The 16,674-nt window shown below is 46.1% G+C and overlaps 1 protein-coding gene across 3 annotated transcripts; it reads left to right on the top strand.

The window, feature by feature from the left end:
• The first annotated feature begins 69 nt into the window (after nt 1–69).
• evla (Enah/Vasp-like a) lies at nt 70–15,723 on the top strand. 3 transcript variants are annotated; one of them, XM_061301559.1, is made up of 14 exons: nt 70–497; nt 8,724–8,892; nt 8,956–9,136; nt 10,550–10,607; nt 10,738–10,799; nt 11,475–12,293; nt 12,981–13,237; nt 13,526–13,641; nt 13,718–13,745; nt 13,835–13,874; nt 13,985–14,045; nt 14,111–14,168; nt 14,245–14,302; nt 14,392–15,723. In XM_061301559.1, exons 1-14 carry the CDS (start codon nt 493–495, stop codon nt 14,427–14,429), a joined length of 1,950 nt encoding a protein of 649 aa, XP_061157543.1. In that variant the 5' UTR covers nt 70–492; the 3' UTR covers nt 14,430–15,723. The 3 variants fall into 3 exon arrangements, with proteins under 3 accessions (XP_061157543.1, XP_061157542.1, XP_061157544.1); XM_061301558.1 differs by lacking the exon at nt 70–497 and adding an exon at nt 1,994–2,265; XM_061301560.1 differs by lacking the exons at nt 70–497; nt 11,475–12,293 and adding an exon at nt 2,017–2,265.
• Nucleotides 15,724–16,674: the final 951 nt, after the last annotated feature.

Here is a 16,674-nt window from a genome sequence, read left to right as displayed (position 1 = left end):
TAATTCGCAAGGGGCGGTCTCAATTCTTGCCTGCAGTTACGTGTCCACGCCACCAGTGGTCAGCATTGAGCCGACTCCTCCGCACGCCGCATTGTAACCTTGCCAAATCTCTCCGCCTCGCGCCTCTCACAAACCAACAACACTCCGAATGGGAAGAAAATATGGCGTGACGGAGGCGGCGTCCGCTGACGACCACTGTTACCCGCCCGGTAGCCTGCTTCCGAGTGAATAAGATAGAATAGAAGACAAAGAACATGGATGTAAGGACACGCCGCGGCGCGCGTGTGCAGCCGAGACGCCGGAGTACAAAGCGGATGGGAGAGACAGCCTGAAGCCGTAGCACGCCTCATCACATAGCCCCTTAAAGCACGCTTTTTTCCCCCACGTCTGTGAAGCCTGATTGACTTGTTTTATAGTATTTTTGCTCATATAAACGGCGAAAGCACTTCCATCGGCTTCCTCGTCGTCGTCGTGTGAAGAAAAGACGGCGACATGAGGTAAGCTAATCCCACGCGCCCTATTTGACGCGTCATGACGAATGAATATTGACTCTTCATTTACATTCTCAGCCTTAGCATCAAATATATCGTGACGAGAAGCTTGTGGGATGTATTACTGCATCAACATTAATGAACTACAGCACATCGTCAAAGGGTGGTGGTGTGTGTGGGGGGGGGGGGTCTTCGCCGCCCACTCCCCCAGTCTAATTTGTCTCTTTCCTCTAATTTAGTCTCCCCCAATTGTCACGGTGGATCCGCACCCCAATTGTTACAGATGCAGCTTTAAAAATCCCCCAAGTAGTCATGGCAACGACAGCATCACTGACTATGCACCAGGTGGTACGGTGGTGGCTGCAAAGGGAGTGAGAAGCACGCATGCAGTGAAGTAGACCAAGAAGAAGAAGAAAGAGGAGGTGTTTATTCTGGTGGTTGCCAGGCAGGTTAGGCAGCCCCCCTCGCCTCCCCTTTCCCCATGACACACAGTCACACATTTACCGAAGCTCATCTCCTCGTCTGCCTCCGTCATCTAAATTTGCAGGGGCCCCAAAACCTCCAGCCCGACTTCATGGAACTTCTATTTCCAGTATATGAGCCTCCCGCCTGTAGTCGAACTCTTGTGGGTGTGTGTACAGGCGCAAATGTTCGCTTGACTGCTTCAAGTTCAACCAAGCAGCTCAGATTTGGAGCTTTTTTTAGCTGGTTTTACACTGCTCGGTTAAAGAGAGGCAGCATGATGGTTGAGTTGTAAAAGTGGAAAGAAAACCCATTGAAGTCCTTTTTCCGACATGACTGCTTCCTTTGTAGCATTATTGTGAGTGTTAGTTATTTTTAGGCAGAGTGCTTTTATGGCGCTTCTCCGTTCTTGGCTGCTTTCACTCGGCTTGTGTTTACATGTGTGTGAGTTTAGTTTGGAAACGGGCGCAAAATGACATGCGCCCGTCCTGTCCTGTTAACGCAGACTGACCGTTGCGGTGAAGTACTAGCGGGATGTAAAAACGCTGACTCGTGAGTCTCGCCTTCGGAGGCTGCGCCATCAACAAAGTACACCTGCGCTGGTCCTCCTGTCATTTCATTAACAGGTTCAGTCAAAGTTCAAAATGGCGTGTTATTGAAGTAAATAGGATTTTAAGCTCTATGACAATTCCTGCAATTCAATTCATGACATGACAAACTACAAAATATGGACAATATTTACTGCAGAGGAAAAAAAAAAATCGAATCGATTATTAAAATACTAGTTGTCGATTAATCGTTGCACGTCTAATGCTAACAACAGGACTGCTAACAGAGGAGCTAGTATACAAAAACACAGTGTTGTGATTTATTTGCTGTATTTAGCAACTTTACTGTGTGTGTTCCTCATCCCCGGCAGAAACCGATTCTCACAACAACATTTAAAAGGAAACCAAAAAAAAACATGGAAGCAGAAAGTCAGCGTTCCACGCAAACCAATGGAACGAGATGACTGGTCTTTGCCGTGCACGTGTTGCCTTCGCTCTCTTACTCTCTCTCTCTCTTTCTCTCTGGCTTGCATTCCTTTCCTCTCGTCAGTCACAACGGTCCTCTTAACAGCGTCTCTGGCTCACTCGGCTTTTTCGAGGATGTGAAGAAGGGAAGCTTTGACGCCGGCAGCATGCGTGACGCTCTCTCCTCTCAGATTAGCACCTCAGCCGCTCCTCCGTAATCTCCTCCTTTACACCTCCCTCCATTCTTTGCCCCCGAAGGACCGGCTGGCCGGAAACATGTATTCCTTGGATGATTTCGGGTAGGGCAACCGTATTTGTGTTATGGTGTTTTGTTGTGTAAGTGTGATAGAAGATGGCTTTGGAATGCGTCCGTTGGCTCCTCTATAAGCTGCGTGACCGCAAAATGTTCCCTGGATGCAATTCCCTTGCTCTCCAGCCACGGATTGGAAAAAAAATCCTGCTTGTTTCCCTGCTTTTTTTTTTTTTTTTCAGTCTGTGTTTCTTTTCTCCAGCCAAGCTCCATTTTGTTTTATTGGCTCAGTCTTTTCCCCGAGTAGAGGGAATGACTTACTCCGTCAGCTGTTCGCAGAGCCTGGCGGGATCTCTCCCATCTGAGTTGCATGCGAGTGTGAGAAAGTCAGTACAGGAAGCGCGGGCGGGAAAGAGAGCGCTTAATCGCTCATGAGTGGGACTACGGAGCCAGATGCCGCCTTGATAGCGAGACCTTGGCAAATGACCACGTGATTGCTTGATGCTCCAGACACAAATGTGTGGGACGCCATGACATTATTCCCAAATTGTGTTTGTGCATTCTAGTAATCTCCTGTCAAGTCTGGCAACATTTTTTTATTCTGGAAAAAAACAAATGGAGCCTTGGGGTTACTACTTAAAACCAACCCACAAAAGCAAAATATTTGCATGTTCTCGCTATGTTTGGTTCTAGGAAGTATTTTCTTCCCGGAATAGAAGCGGCCTCTCTTTGAGGATCAGGATTAGTATGCTGAGGAAGGTGAAGTGGAGAGTGGGGGAGGGTTGCTTGTGTCTATACATTGCATGTATCCATAACAATCATTCTCTGTCAAATGAATGGTCAAAACATCCGGCTTAACATGGTGGGATGAGTCATTGTGTGTGTCAAAGTGAGTATTTGTAGTAATTGTACCGTAAATTTGGACTATAATAATGAAAATAGTGTTGCTGTTGTTACCATGGTGACATGGTCCCCCACTTTCCCCCCATACATTGTATATAATGCTCAGTGGTGTTTATATTCTTTATTGGGATAAGGCAGGGTTGGGCCAATAATTTTCCAAAGAGGTCATGTGACAAACTGGAACGCTTAGTTGAAGCCGACCTAACATGCTAGTCTTGATTCCTTATTAATTGAATGTATTTATAGAAAGCAGTGGGAATCCTGCACTCTTGTTATTGTCACTAGTTGCACTTTTTCTTTGGGGGGGGGGGGGGGGGGGGTCATTAGAGTGGTTGGAAAAGTTCTTAAATGTATTGATCGTTACCCGGCAAATGTAAGACCTTGATTGAGTTTTAGGGGTAATCAATGACCGTTGCATGTTAATGGGCAATTAGCGTGCTGCCTCTCTCTGCTTTGGCTGACCTCTGAGGTTCAGGCCATGCTAGTCAATTGTCATTTGTAATTGTCAACTATATTTCTGAATCATTTTGGGGGGGCCATAATTGCATCGGGCATAATTCCATTGGGAAAATATTGTGGTATTATCCGACCATGAGTTTACTCTGTGATTCCCAGCGTCCATCTGCCATCCTCTTAAAAAAAAAAAAATAACCGCAATAAAATGCTCGTGTGGATGCGAGGGGGGTTGGCATTAGGAGCTGTTTCAGATAGATATGAGGTAATCTCCCCCCGGGTTAACACAATACAATAACACGGAGTTTCAATGACACACACGGTCATCTGTTTGGAGAGCGACATCAGGCCAGTCAATGACTTCATCCATCGCTCTCTTTGACTTCATCCATCGTCTCTTTGTTGCCGGGTGGACATTCATCAACCTCGTCGCCTCGCGTACTTGGAAGTTGAGTCTATTTGTTTTTTGTTTTTAATTCGCGTTGCGGAAGGGTTAGTGGAGGATTAGCATGCGATTTTTAGTGGAGTCCGACCACCGAGGTTATATTCCATACAGCTGTTGACCAAAATGGACATCCAACGGGTGCGGGTGCTACGTTACGGCCTCCCGCAAAGCGTCAGTGACTCTGGACTCTTTTACACGCACATCTCCTGCAGGTTGGTGCTACTCGTTGTGATTGAAGTCCAGAGACCTAGAAATGTTACCATTCCAATATTTTGTGGTTTTCAGGTAAAAAAAAAAAAAAACATTGTGTGCAAAGAGAAGTATTGTGATCGGACAACTGCACAGAAGGCAAATCTTTTCTTGTTGAATTTAATCAGATCCGAAATACTAATCTATAATCTTAATCTGTTGTTTAGACAAAGAATTGAGGTTATTTCGGATTAGCTACTGTGTCGGCGTCGGGCTTTCTTACAAAACTGTCATTTTGTCTTTGCGATGGCTTTATATTGTGTTGTTTTTTCCCCCGGTATGTCACGTTGCCTTTTTTCCGCGTAGGATACAGCCTGACTAATGGAGCCACTGCACCAAGCATCTTCTTTATCCCAAACACTCGAGCAAGCCATGTTTATTTCACACGCGGCACGACTTCCAGCTCTCGCGTCGCTAGCGCCTTGGCTTTATCTGCCGCTTCTTCTTCCAGCATCCGTCGTAGTCACAATACGCTGAATGGGGGGGGGGGGGGGGGGTAATTGCGATCCATGCAAATCACAGAGACAAGAAAAAAATGTTATGTAGGTCACGCACTGAATAACTGTGCCGTTTGTGTTTTTTATTTTTTTTATTTTAACTTGTGTAAGTGTAGGAGTATTGCAAACAGATAACTGCCTGAGCTTTTCCACATTCAACCACACTGGGGGATGTTTAGCTAAGAACATAAGCACATTAATGTTAGCATTAATGCCATTAAGGCCTCACTATGCTCACACACGCACACACACATGCACACACACACACACGAGAGGGCTTAGTTGCAAGCCGTTCCGCAGGGTTAAAGTGCCCTTTATATGTATCAGCACTTCGATAGAAACACTACAACGGAGATCAGAGGTCGCTACCTGGTCATCACCAGGGACTCGAGCGGATTTGGTGACAAAATCTAGATTACAGTATGATGAGGCTCAATGTGATGCATTAGTGGCGTCCGTATACGTTGCAACGGTGGATGAAAATCCTCGACGTGATCTTGTTACATTAGCAGGGGATGGACTGCAAAGTCTAGAAATAGAAATGCTTAAATGAACATTCTTTCGATGTTTGTGTAGTAAAACAATGGAATCGTTTCGCTGTTTGTTTTCAACAAGCGCATCATTTGTTCTATTACAAAGGTGCAGACTTGACATTGATTCCTCCGGAAAAAAAAAATGTCGGCGTGTGCTGTTTTTAGCTTTCGCGGGCGTTCCTGAAGCACTACTTTCCCCCCTTGAGCAGATTAAAGGTCTTGTTTGAGAGTTAACTGTTGGTTAATTTAGATTTAAGACTGCAGTGATCGGCCTGCTGCGCGCCCGTCTCTAATCCTGCCTGTCAGACAGACCTCCATTTTTTTTGGTCAAATGTAACACACACACATTTGTTTTCTTTACCTTACTCACCAATGTGTATCTGTGCTAAATACAGAAGCAGGCTGGATGCATGACAGCGCCTAATTACCTCCCACGCCGACCAGGAAGTTTCCCCCGGATGCTGTCATTGCTCCCAGCTGACTACCAGAGGTTATGATTTATTGAAGGTTATTAATTATAATTAATAATGTAGCTGTCGGCTGCTGGAAGAATTAATTGTAAAGTCTCCCATCACTCCTGCTCATATTTCTTACTGTCGATGGAGAATGGCGACACATACGTCAAAGCATGTGTGCGAGCTTTGCTTTATTTAAAAGGCCGCCTGGCATGGTGGCCTCCTTTTCCCTACCCGAGGCTTGTTTGACACAAGGAAAGCGCTCGGTGTGGCAGAAGGCTTTGTGTCATTGCTTTGTTGGTTTATATTTATCTTCTCGCTGACCTTTTCTTGTTTGCTTATCTTCTCGTGTTCTTTCAGCCTTGTTCATAAAGTCTGTTTTCTTCCGCACAGTTAAAAGGATGCATTTTTGTGCTCATCAAATTTGTCACGAGGTTCAGGATACAAACTGTGCTGTATTCCTGTTTTGTTTTTTTCTCCCCGGGCAGTTAGGAGGAACTTCTGCATATTTAAAGTTACAAGGCACCATGCACTGTAGGGATAACTAAAGCGAGACATTCTTTTTTTTTAAAAAAAACAAAACAAAATGGATACTTAACCATGACTTTCTGGGAAAAATTATCAGAGTAAATTCAATTCAAAAGTCAATGATCAGGCCTAGCACCGGGAAGTCTTGACATAATTCAAAGTGGGCCAATGCCCCCACACTCCCCCCTCTAACGCCGCCACTGGCTTATCTATATGTACCCGCCTGTCGCTGTAAATCCGCAACTTTAATAAGGACAAGCACAATTAAAAATGAATAGGTGGGCGCTTAGCACAGGTGTACATAATGCTCTAGCTAGCAAACGTAGTTTTCACTCCCAAACTCTTGATTCATCCTATTAATTGAGAGTCACCGAGTGGCATTTGAGCAACGCCACGACCTTTCGACGATGATGCATCTTCGTCATCCATCACGCACGTGTACTCTCGACACCTCGCGGCCCAAATATGACTAGCATCAAACTTGTTAGCAAAGACCTTCTTGTCTTCATTAACACTTTGAAAGTATCAGCATGTCAGAGATGTTTGCCAGTGAAATTAGACGCTGCGACTAGACCGGAATGCCGCTTTATTTGTGACTTGCCCACCGAGACGCCCTTAAAGTCCAAAAGGAGAAATGAAAGCATCAGTCCATTCCTTTGCTAGCTACTCCAGAAATAGTTGGTGCTTTTGTAAGAAGATCCATCACACACACAAGTGGGACTGTCGCCGCCCCAACTTGCCCAACTGTTTGCTGTCTAAACAGGAGAGAGTGTGAAGAGATTAGCGTGTATCTGTAAACATGATGTCAATGCTCTGTTTGTTTATGGAAGCTCTCATTTATTGGCTGACTCGTGCTTTCTCTTTGTATTGAACGATTAATCGATGTAACCAGATGAATCGTATCACTTTCTCTTAGTGACTTGCTAAATATGCTTTCAAACGTCCGCCCGTGTTGCCTTCTGGCTGAGCAGTTTATTCCCAGAGGGCGTCGGCTCGGAGGGCAAGGAGCCCAGTCCATTCTGGTCACTATTGGTGTTGAGCAAAAAACCACCAAAACCACATTCTGTGCTCACTGATTTCTCAAAAATATTTCTACTGGGAATGCAAAAAAAAAAAAAGCATGTGACCAAATTCTGAGAATGTTGTTGATGGTACCGTATATAATTTTATTTTGGAATTAATTTCACGAATTTTATGAGAAAATGTAATTTAATAATAAATGTACCGTGATGCACATGATCAGTCTTGATAAGGAACTATGTGTGTAGCCCCTTTTGTAAAGCCGCTCACATTAATGGCCTGAAGGTGTGAAGGCCAAGAAAAGCAAAGCTTGGCAACAGCGTCTGTGAACTGTAATCACAGTTACTACCGGATATTTTTTTTTTAGGGGAAAAGCGATGCATGTAATGGTGAAGAGGCACTTCTTTACGCTACGTATCCCATAATTAACTGAGACAGAGTATCTATTACAGGGGAAGTTGCTCTTCAAGGAAGTCCGAAATCTTTTTTTCTGAGGATGCTAACGATCATTCTTTATTCTCATGGGTTTGTTGCCTGAAGACAACAGTGACATTTAAATACCAGCAAGTAACACCCACCTTTTGCTACAAAGTATTTTGGGAGACACGGGATTTGCCTCTCAGCTCTCTCCACTGTTGCACTAATGTTTTGATACAAAATACAATGGTCTCTTTTACATTGTTGTTTTTCATGGTCCCCCTTCGCTCTTTTAGTGCGTGTCCAAAACTAGCAATGTGTTCTGAGTGATTCTAACAAACCATATCATTACCAGAGACATACACACACGCATGACGCCCTCTTCCACAGCACTGATGCTCACCGCACCAAAGAACAGAAGGGTGATTTTAGTTTTGAGGTTTGCAGCTTTTTAAAGCAGCAACCCCCCCCCAAACCCACCGTCTTCTTGATTTGTTTGATGTCAGACATCACATTGCTGTTTATTACCGATGGAAAGGAAACGAACCACATTGGGAGAACCACACAAAAGTCACGGTTTTATTGCATTTGTGCACAATTATACCATTGGAATGTGGAGTGCTATTCGTGATATATAGTAAAAAGTCAAGTATATTATGACTTTACAGTAGCGTAGTAAGCTCAAGTGTTCATATCTAAGATAAAGTATATTTTTTAAAAAAATGTATAAGTCAATTAAAAAATATTTAGCATTACTGTCTTGTCACATTATGCACAATTTTAAATATTAACATAGTGCATGATTACTGGAAAATGGAAATCTTTGGGGAAAAAAACTTAATTATGATTCATTTATTCAACACTAGAGGGAGCCTGGGTACCACACACTGAGATTCATGGTTATCTTATCTGATAAAAATGATTCATCTTATCCAAATCCGTGTTCCATTTTCAATCGTCCCTCTCTTTTTCCTTCACTGATGAATCTCTGCTACCTCTCGTTGCAGTGAGCAGAGCATCTGCCAGGCTCGGGCCTCTGTGATGGTCTACGACGACGCCAGTAAGAAGTGGGTGCCCATCAAGCCGGGCCAGCAGGGCTTTAGTCGCATCAACATCTACCACAACACTGCCAACAACACCTTCAGGGTGGTGGGTGTCAAGCTGCAGGACCAGCAGGTGAGTACGCATTATCAAGGTCCGCCATCCTCAGTGTCTAATTTCTTATTTCTGTGCATGAAGGTGGTGATCAACTACTCCATCGTGAAGGGCCTGAAGTACAATCAGGCCACGCCCACTTTCCATCAATGGCGCGACGCTCGCCAAGTCTACGGGCTCAACTTTGCCAGCAAGGAGGAGGCCACCACCTTCTCCAACGCCATGCTGTTCGCCCTCAACGTGCTCAGCTCGCCTGACAGCGGAGGTAAAAAGGATCCTTTTGACCTCCTGGCCGCGTGTCAGACTATTTCAGATATTTGCTGAATGTTATCCTGACATTTGATAGCTCGTCTCCAAAGCCAAAGGGAAGATTTATGTGTCTTTTTGGTGTCCTTTTGTTGCTGTTGGAAAGGCAGTCTCGTGGAACGGCTGCTGGAATTTGAGCGTGCACGTTGCAAGCGCCCTGCTTTTATCATCTCACATGAATATTTATCTCACTCCACATTCTGATTAGAGCTTCCAGTATTTTTCAAGCGAATGTGTTGAAATGAATCACGCTAGATGTTTCACAGAAGCCGAGCCAATGATGTTAAGTCTTCAAAAATTATTAGTATCTTTCTTGTTTTCATAAGAAATGAAAACAGGCCCCACAAAGCTGAATTACATACAAGGGTTAAACCGCACCAGGATCTTTTTTTTTTTTTTCCCTCTCTGACATGCAGATGTTGAACCCTGTCTTACGTGAGCTGTATCACCCTCTAGTGGTGAATCATTTTAATGAGTGACACACAGCCCTGACTGGAGATGTATTTTTATTTCTAAAGCTCACTGTGAGACACCTTAAGCTGTCTGTGGTTTTATATAGTACATATATTTAGTCGGGTGTACTCGTGGAGTCACCCGCTGTGCATTTAACAGCCTTTGAGCCACTCCGGTTACGAGTTATTTAAAATGGGGGGTGGGGGGTGAAAAATAATGTGTCGAACTGCCATATCAAGCCAGACTGCCCTTGTGACTCTTCTGGTGGTTAAAATATCACTTTCGGGGACATCATGTTCTGGGCTTCCTTTATTGGGGGTATCGAAGTGTATCTGTTACTTGCTGCTGCTGAGTCATCAGGAAAATAATCATTTCAGATGATGTAAAAAAAGAAATTGTGTTATTTGTAATTAAATAACATGAAAGAATGTTCATCTAAAACAAGCCTGATCAAGCCCTCAATTCTCTATGGGAGCGTCCTTGACCTTCACCATGGCAACAGCCCGCCACCTTTTGGTGTCAGCAAACACAAACACGCACGCGTGGGCGCACTCGCAGCACCAGGCGGCTTAGGGCGATAATTGTCTCCATTAACACGTGCAGGTGGAGCTTGCGGTGTGCGGGGACACGCCGCCCGGCAGTTCTGCTGCTTTTTTGCATTCACCTCCACGCTTGGCTTGAGCCGCCGACTGTGCCCGCTGCCATAAACAAAGTGTCGGCGTGACGCAGGAGACGGGTGTTTACGCTTGACTGTCGTCAAGTCTCGCTCATCGCTTCAATCTTAGCGTGTTAGCTGCGCTTCTGTGCTTTCAGGGTTATTTAATGTTATGCTTGTGACAAACAGTGCCACTTTTGAAATCTCAAATTGGACAAAAGGTACATTTGTGATCACTCACCTGTCCCACGTTCTATCTCTCAGGTCCAGTTGTCCAGCGCCAAAATGGACCTTCTTCAGAGGAAAGCGAGGCCCAGAGGAGGTACTTACTGCCACTCATGTGACGTTTGTATTGGACCCCATTCCATTTTATACGCGAATCAAAAGTGCAATAAAAGAGCGCCAGTCCGAGTTGAGTGTTGACACTGAAGCCACATGGTTGCTCTTGAAAGGATGATGGAGCAGCATCAGATGCAGGCGCACAAGGAGAGGGAGCGACGGACGTCGGGATCAGGTGAGCCTTCGACAAATATGAACACGCCGGCCGGGCGGCTGCCACGGCAACCGGGGTGGCTCAATGTTCCGCTAGCATTTAAAAGTCACACGAGAACTCGTGTTTGCTCGTCTTTGTCTTTTTTGGTATCGGTGTGTTGTCAGGCAGAGTAAACAAACGTAAGCGGTGATGACATCATGACTAGCCAGCACTCTCCAGTACTTCCCGTTCCTTACGACTAACACATTCCCACGTTGCCCTTTTCTCCATGTGCACACACACATGTTCAAGTCTTTCTGCAGAAGGAGACTTCAACATCTCCTCTGTCCCACTCGATGATATCGGTGACCCTCCCTCCCTGAACCCCTTAACCCTTGACCCCCACCCCTCACCAAGCCCCTGCAACATGCTTTGCTGCCATCTCTTTCTTCCAGCTGCTGTTGGGGGGGAAATGTCATATGCTTTTCTGGTCATGTTGCATTCTGCTGCTTGATATTTTGAGTCTTTATTTGCGGTTATCAGTTTTTTGAATTATGCTCCTGATTTTTTATCTTTTCATCTCGGCTTGGTTGCTTTTCATTCTTCTCACGTTTTTTCTCTTTTCTGTTTTCCTTTGTTTGTCGCCCTCCTTCGTCCGCATCTCCTTCTGTCTCTCCTCTCCCCCTTCCCCCCTCCCTTCCCCGCTGCCCCCCACAGTCGTTTCCACTCTCCAATACAAAGTGTGCGCACCCCCAGCCCACCCCGACACTCCGCCCGAGTACAGACATTTCAGAGCTAGCACACTGCCCCCTTCCTATGTGCGTGTGGCCTCCTCCTCCCCTCCCTCCGCCTCCTCCTCTCCCTCCCAAGAGAAGGAGGCGGGGGTGGCCAGGGACAAGTCCCAGCTTTCCTCCCAGCTCTCCACCTCGCTGGCCTCCGCCTTCTCACCCGTCCAGGCAGGTGTGACCACGATGGGCCGGCAGGTCCGTCAGATCCCCCTGTCTCCACCCACCGCCGCGCGCCACGCTCACCTGCACCACCAAGACATCACACTCCCCCCCAAACACGGCACTTGGTCGGCATCTCAGTTGCAGCAAATGTACGCCCAGTGCCCGCCCTCCGCCTCCCCTCCGGTCATGATGGCCGTGCCCGCCAGGCAGGGGTTGCCGCCACCGCAGCCCGCCCTCCCCGTGGCGCACCCCCTCCCAAATATGAGGATGAAGCCCCCGCCGCTGGAGCCGAGCGCCCAGTACCTCCAGCCCCACCCTCACGCCAACGGCCAAGCGGACGACTCCTACGCTTCCCACTCCCACCAGCTGCCGCTCACCCCGCAGTACTGCGAGGCCGTGCCCCTGCCCCCCCTCATGGGCCAGCCACCCGCAGGCCTCGCCCCCAATCACCAGTACCCGTCCACCTTCCACCCTCAGCAGCAGGCGCACCACCAGCAGGGCCAGCCCCTCAGCAACTCGCCCACCTCTTACAATGACGGGGGCTCGCCCAAGGAGACCCCCTCCCCCGTCCCCATGACCAACAGCAGTAAGTATGAAGAGGAGAGAGGACCAGGTTTCGTCTTTATGAGAAAAGGGCTAGACAAATGCCGACAATATTTTTTCTGGCCCCTTGAGATGAATTTGAAAAGTTAAGCAAAGTTATTCTTCGTTGTGAAGGGCCTTTAGGCAGATAAATTACATTGGTTTGGCAAAGCATAGGGCCTGAAATCTGATTGGACACAATATCGAACATGCATCTCCATGTACTGGTGCCGAGAGAAATGCAGTGAAATGAAGAGGCCATTGTTAATAACATTTCATGGAACAAATAGTCGCATTTCCTCACTGTTAAAGATGATTTGATGCCATGTAGGTACGTATGATTTTTAGTACGCATTCCAGCTGCCCCTCTATGCTTGTTTTACAGTTTTCTGTCCACTTTAAAATATTTTATATTTATTTTTAGCGTAATATAATACAGAGCATTATCTTGTAGAGCTCATATACACTGAATCTGATTCAATTTGAAAAGTCCTAATATCAATATTTAAGTTTGTATTTCATTTTCTATTAGTCGGAAACAATGAATCAATTCGCATTGCTTCTTTAAAATGTAATTTGAGTTAAAGATGAAAGTCAAATGGCTCACCTCCAATTTGAGCGCCCAGGACCTTTGAGTCAACCTTCCAGGCGGCCGCCGCCATTAACCGAGCTCTAACTGTGCCCCTCGCAGGCGCCCCCGTTTCCGCAGGTCATCCCGCTATGCTGTCCGTGGCCCCGCCCTCGGCCGGGGTCCCGCCGCCCATGGCCGGCCCGCCGGCCCCTCCGCCGCCGCCGGGTCCGCCGCCCCCGATGGCGGTGCCCCCGCCCATGCCCCCTCCTCTGCCCACTGGCGGAGGACCTCCCGGGGGTCCCCCTGGGATGCAGCAGCAGCAGCCCTCGGGGCTGGCGGCCGCGCTGGCAGGGGCAAAGCTTCGTAAGGTTCAAAGGGTGAGCGTCCTTGGAAACCATCAAATCCCTTTCATGCGATATTGCTTGATCTTTTTTTTTAAATCAACAACAACAATATTTTAATCTGCAGTAATCGGGAAAGGGTTTTGTCATCGTATTCATGCAGAATAGAAATTTAGCCGATGAATCCAGAACAATCAATAGAACTGAGACTCCACACAAGCTGTAAAATCCAACAAGGCGTGAGACCGCCTCTGTGATTGTGTGTGCTTTGTGAGGGCAATAAATAGAAAGTCAACAAAACACCCGCCCGCTTGTGTGCTGCAGGATGAGAGCAGTCCGCCGGGATCGAGCGGCAGAAGTGACTCCAACCGATCTAGCGGCGGTAGCGGAGGTGGCGGAGAGGGTCTCATGCAGGAGATGAATGCCTTATTAGCTCGCAGGTAAAACCAAAATCAAATCTGATGAGCAAGCAGACAATTCACCTTACTTAATAATGTCATGGTTCTTTTCTCTTAGGCGGAAAGCTTCTGAGAAACCTGATGAGGTAAGTCTTTCATCATTCTTGTCGTGCTCGATGACTGGTCAAACCTTAAAGTGGCAAAATGATGATGCAACATTTTTTCTCACCTGCAGGACGACTCTGGTAGTCGCGGGCCTGGTCAGAACTCTACAGGTATTTCAACCACAATTCGAAAGCTTGGTTTTCATTGGTCGGTTTTCAGAACAGTTTTAGTCGAGTCATTTTGGCGTGGACCAACAATTTGATCTACTGCTCCTCGTTAGATGCTGTGAAGAAGCCGTGGGAGAGATCCAATTCCTCAGAGAAGTCCTCATTGGTGTCAAGGTGCGAACAGGAAAACAATTTTTTCAACAGGCCAGAGCTGATTTGTTTCTTCTCTTGTGTTGCAGAGTGAGACCCGTTGGCAGCACCAGTGAATCCGACACAGAATTTGACAGGATGAAACAGGTTCCTTTATGCTTCTAATCGAGTCCACCGTTCCGCCGTCCTTTTATTTGTTAACTTTTTTTTTTTTTCCTCGTAGGAGATTTTGGATGAAGTTGTACGCGAATTGCATAAAGTAAAGGATGAAATAATTCATGGTAAGCTGTTTTAAACCTTCGGGTGGCATCTTTATCTTGATAATGCAATGTAAACAAGTAGGATTTTTTTCCCTCATTGCTTTTGTCAGCCATCAGACAAGAAATAGGTCGGATCAGCACGTCTTAATCCCAGCTGAGCGACATTCGGAAGGGGAGCAGGAGAAGCTGGAGAAAGACGACGAGGAGGACAAGGAGGACGTCGGATGGACACAGGTGGAGCCGCTAGGAGAACACCTAGAATGTTCTCTCAATGTTTCTGTGAAGTCGCGTCACAGAGACGTTGTGCCAACATTTGAGTCTGCCGGACAGCAACGTGTACTGAAAAGAGCGAGACGCACTCGAGGAGAGGAAGAGAAGATGAACTGTCATGGCGACTTCGTTGTTGTGGTTGTGCGTGCGTGCGTGCGCCTCTCGACTCAGACTGCCCAGTGTTGCCATGTTTTCTTTTGTTCCGTCTTCAAAAGAAAATATTTTCGGTTTTCGAAGTTTGTACTGTTGTATTATTTAAAATTCTGTGCCGATGTCGTCGACCGTGAGTATTTCGGAAAGGACAAATGGAAACTTGCGCACCCTACTTGTCAGCCTTTTATACTTCTGTTCATTTGATTCCAGACCATTTGTTGGAAACAAGCACAAAGTTGGCAAAAATGTTGCTGAGCTGATGTTTTGATTGCCATGTTCACACCGGGGTCATGCGTCTGACCTTTTCTTCCTGCAGACAAGTAGCCACTGAAATTCACCTTCTGCTACACCACCAAGGCCACACCACTGAGCGGCCATCCGCCTGATGAAAAGCCCTCAGGGATGAGGAACCATGACATTTTATCTGAACAAACAAGCTCAAATTTGGTAGCAGTGGGACAGAAAATCTTTTGGACCAAAATGGGAGAAATGTGTTCTTGAGTCTTTTTTTTCTCCCTGGCTTTACACATGCCTACCAAATTTCACATTACTAAGAGAAATTGGCTTCCACTGCTGTATTATGTACAAGTCAATTTTTTTTGAATGGTCCCAGGTTCCCCATCCCTGGTAAGCGGTTTAAAAAAAAAAAAAAAGGAAATGGCCGAACAACGTGGTAGTTTTCCTCCCTATGTTTGTGGCCCTCCCAGTTATGCATGAACCCTTAATCTCTATCAATTTCTTTATTTGGTTAAACAGGAAATAAAAATGGTGGTGCATTTATAACAGTGGTTTGTTTCCATAATGAATCCCAGTCGCAAAGTGAGGGAGGGGTGCATAATTTAAACATTGAAGGTTGTTTCTATGAAAATATGCAAAGTTAGCTCAGAAGAATGTGCACAATGGAATGGTCAGTCAATGTTACGGTAGCTCAAAGTGTCTTTGCGGGAGTTTGAATTGTTGCACTCGCATTGTCAGCGATGTTCTCATTAAATAAATAAAAAGCTGGATGTAAAAATTCATTCAAGGCAACACTACACTATTAGACATTTCTGCAACACCCGAACAAGTTCCGCCCTTTGATCCCTGACCTATGAGTGCTTACATTTGGCTCCTGACCTTTGACCCCTGTCCTTACCCAAACAAAATTGAAATTTGTGAAACAATTTATTTTATAAAAAATGACAGGGTGTCGAACTCCAGTCCTCGAGGGCCGCATTCCAACATGTTTTCCAAGATTCCCTCGTTAAGTGCACCTGCGTGAAAAGTTTTAGCTCCGGCAGAACGTGAAAGGAGCTAAAACTTTTCACGCAGGTGTGTTTAACGAGGCTAACTTTGAAAACATATTGGAACGCGGCCCTGAGGACTAGAGCTTGACACCTGTGACCTTTGACCATGATATTTCCCTAATAAAGTGACCTGTTATTAGGTACACTTGAAAATGGCGGCGTACCTAATGGAGTGTCCGTGTGATTGCCTCGTTAAGCGCACCTGCGTGAAAAGTTTTAGCTCCTACAGAACGTGAAAAGAGCTAAAAGTTTTCACGCAGGTGCGCTTAACGAGGGTCACTTGGAAAACATGTTGGAACGCGGCCCTGAGGACTAGAGCTTGACACCTGTGACCTTTGACCATGATATTTCCCTAATAAAGTGACCTGTTATTAGGTACACTTGAAAATGGCGGCGTACCTAATGGAGTGTCCGTGTGATTGCCTCGTTAAGCGCACCTGCGTGAAAAGTTTTAGCTGCTACAGAACGTGAAAAGAGCTAAAAGTTTTCACGCAGGTGCGCTTAACGAGGGTCACTTGGAAAACATGTTGGAACGCGGCCCCCGAGGACTAGAGCCTGAAACCTTTGACTGTGATATTTCCCTAATAAAGTGACCTGTTATTAGGTACACTTTAAAATGGCGGCGTACCTAATGGAGTGTCCGTGTGATTCCCTCGTTAAGCGCACCTGCGTGAAAAGTTTTAG

The sequence above is a fragment of the Syngnathus typhle genome, linkage group LG16 (assembly GCF_033458585.1).
Source record: "Syngnathus typhle isolate RoL2023-S1 ecotype Sweden linkage group LG16, RoL_Styp_1.0, whole genome shotgun sequence".
NCBI classification, from domain to species: Eukaryota; Metazoa; Chordata; class Actinopteri; order Syngnathiformes; family Syngnathidae; genus Syngnathus; species Syngnathus typhle.
The sequence above is the reverse complement of the archived record's forward strand: the minus strand, read 5'-3'. Positions and strand labels throughout refer to the sequence as shown.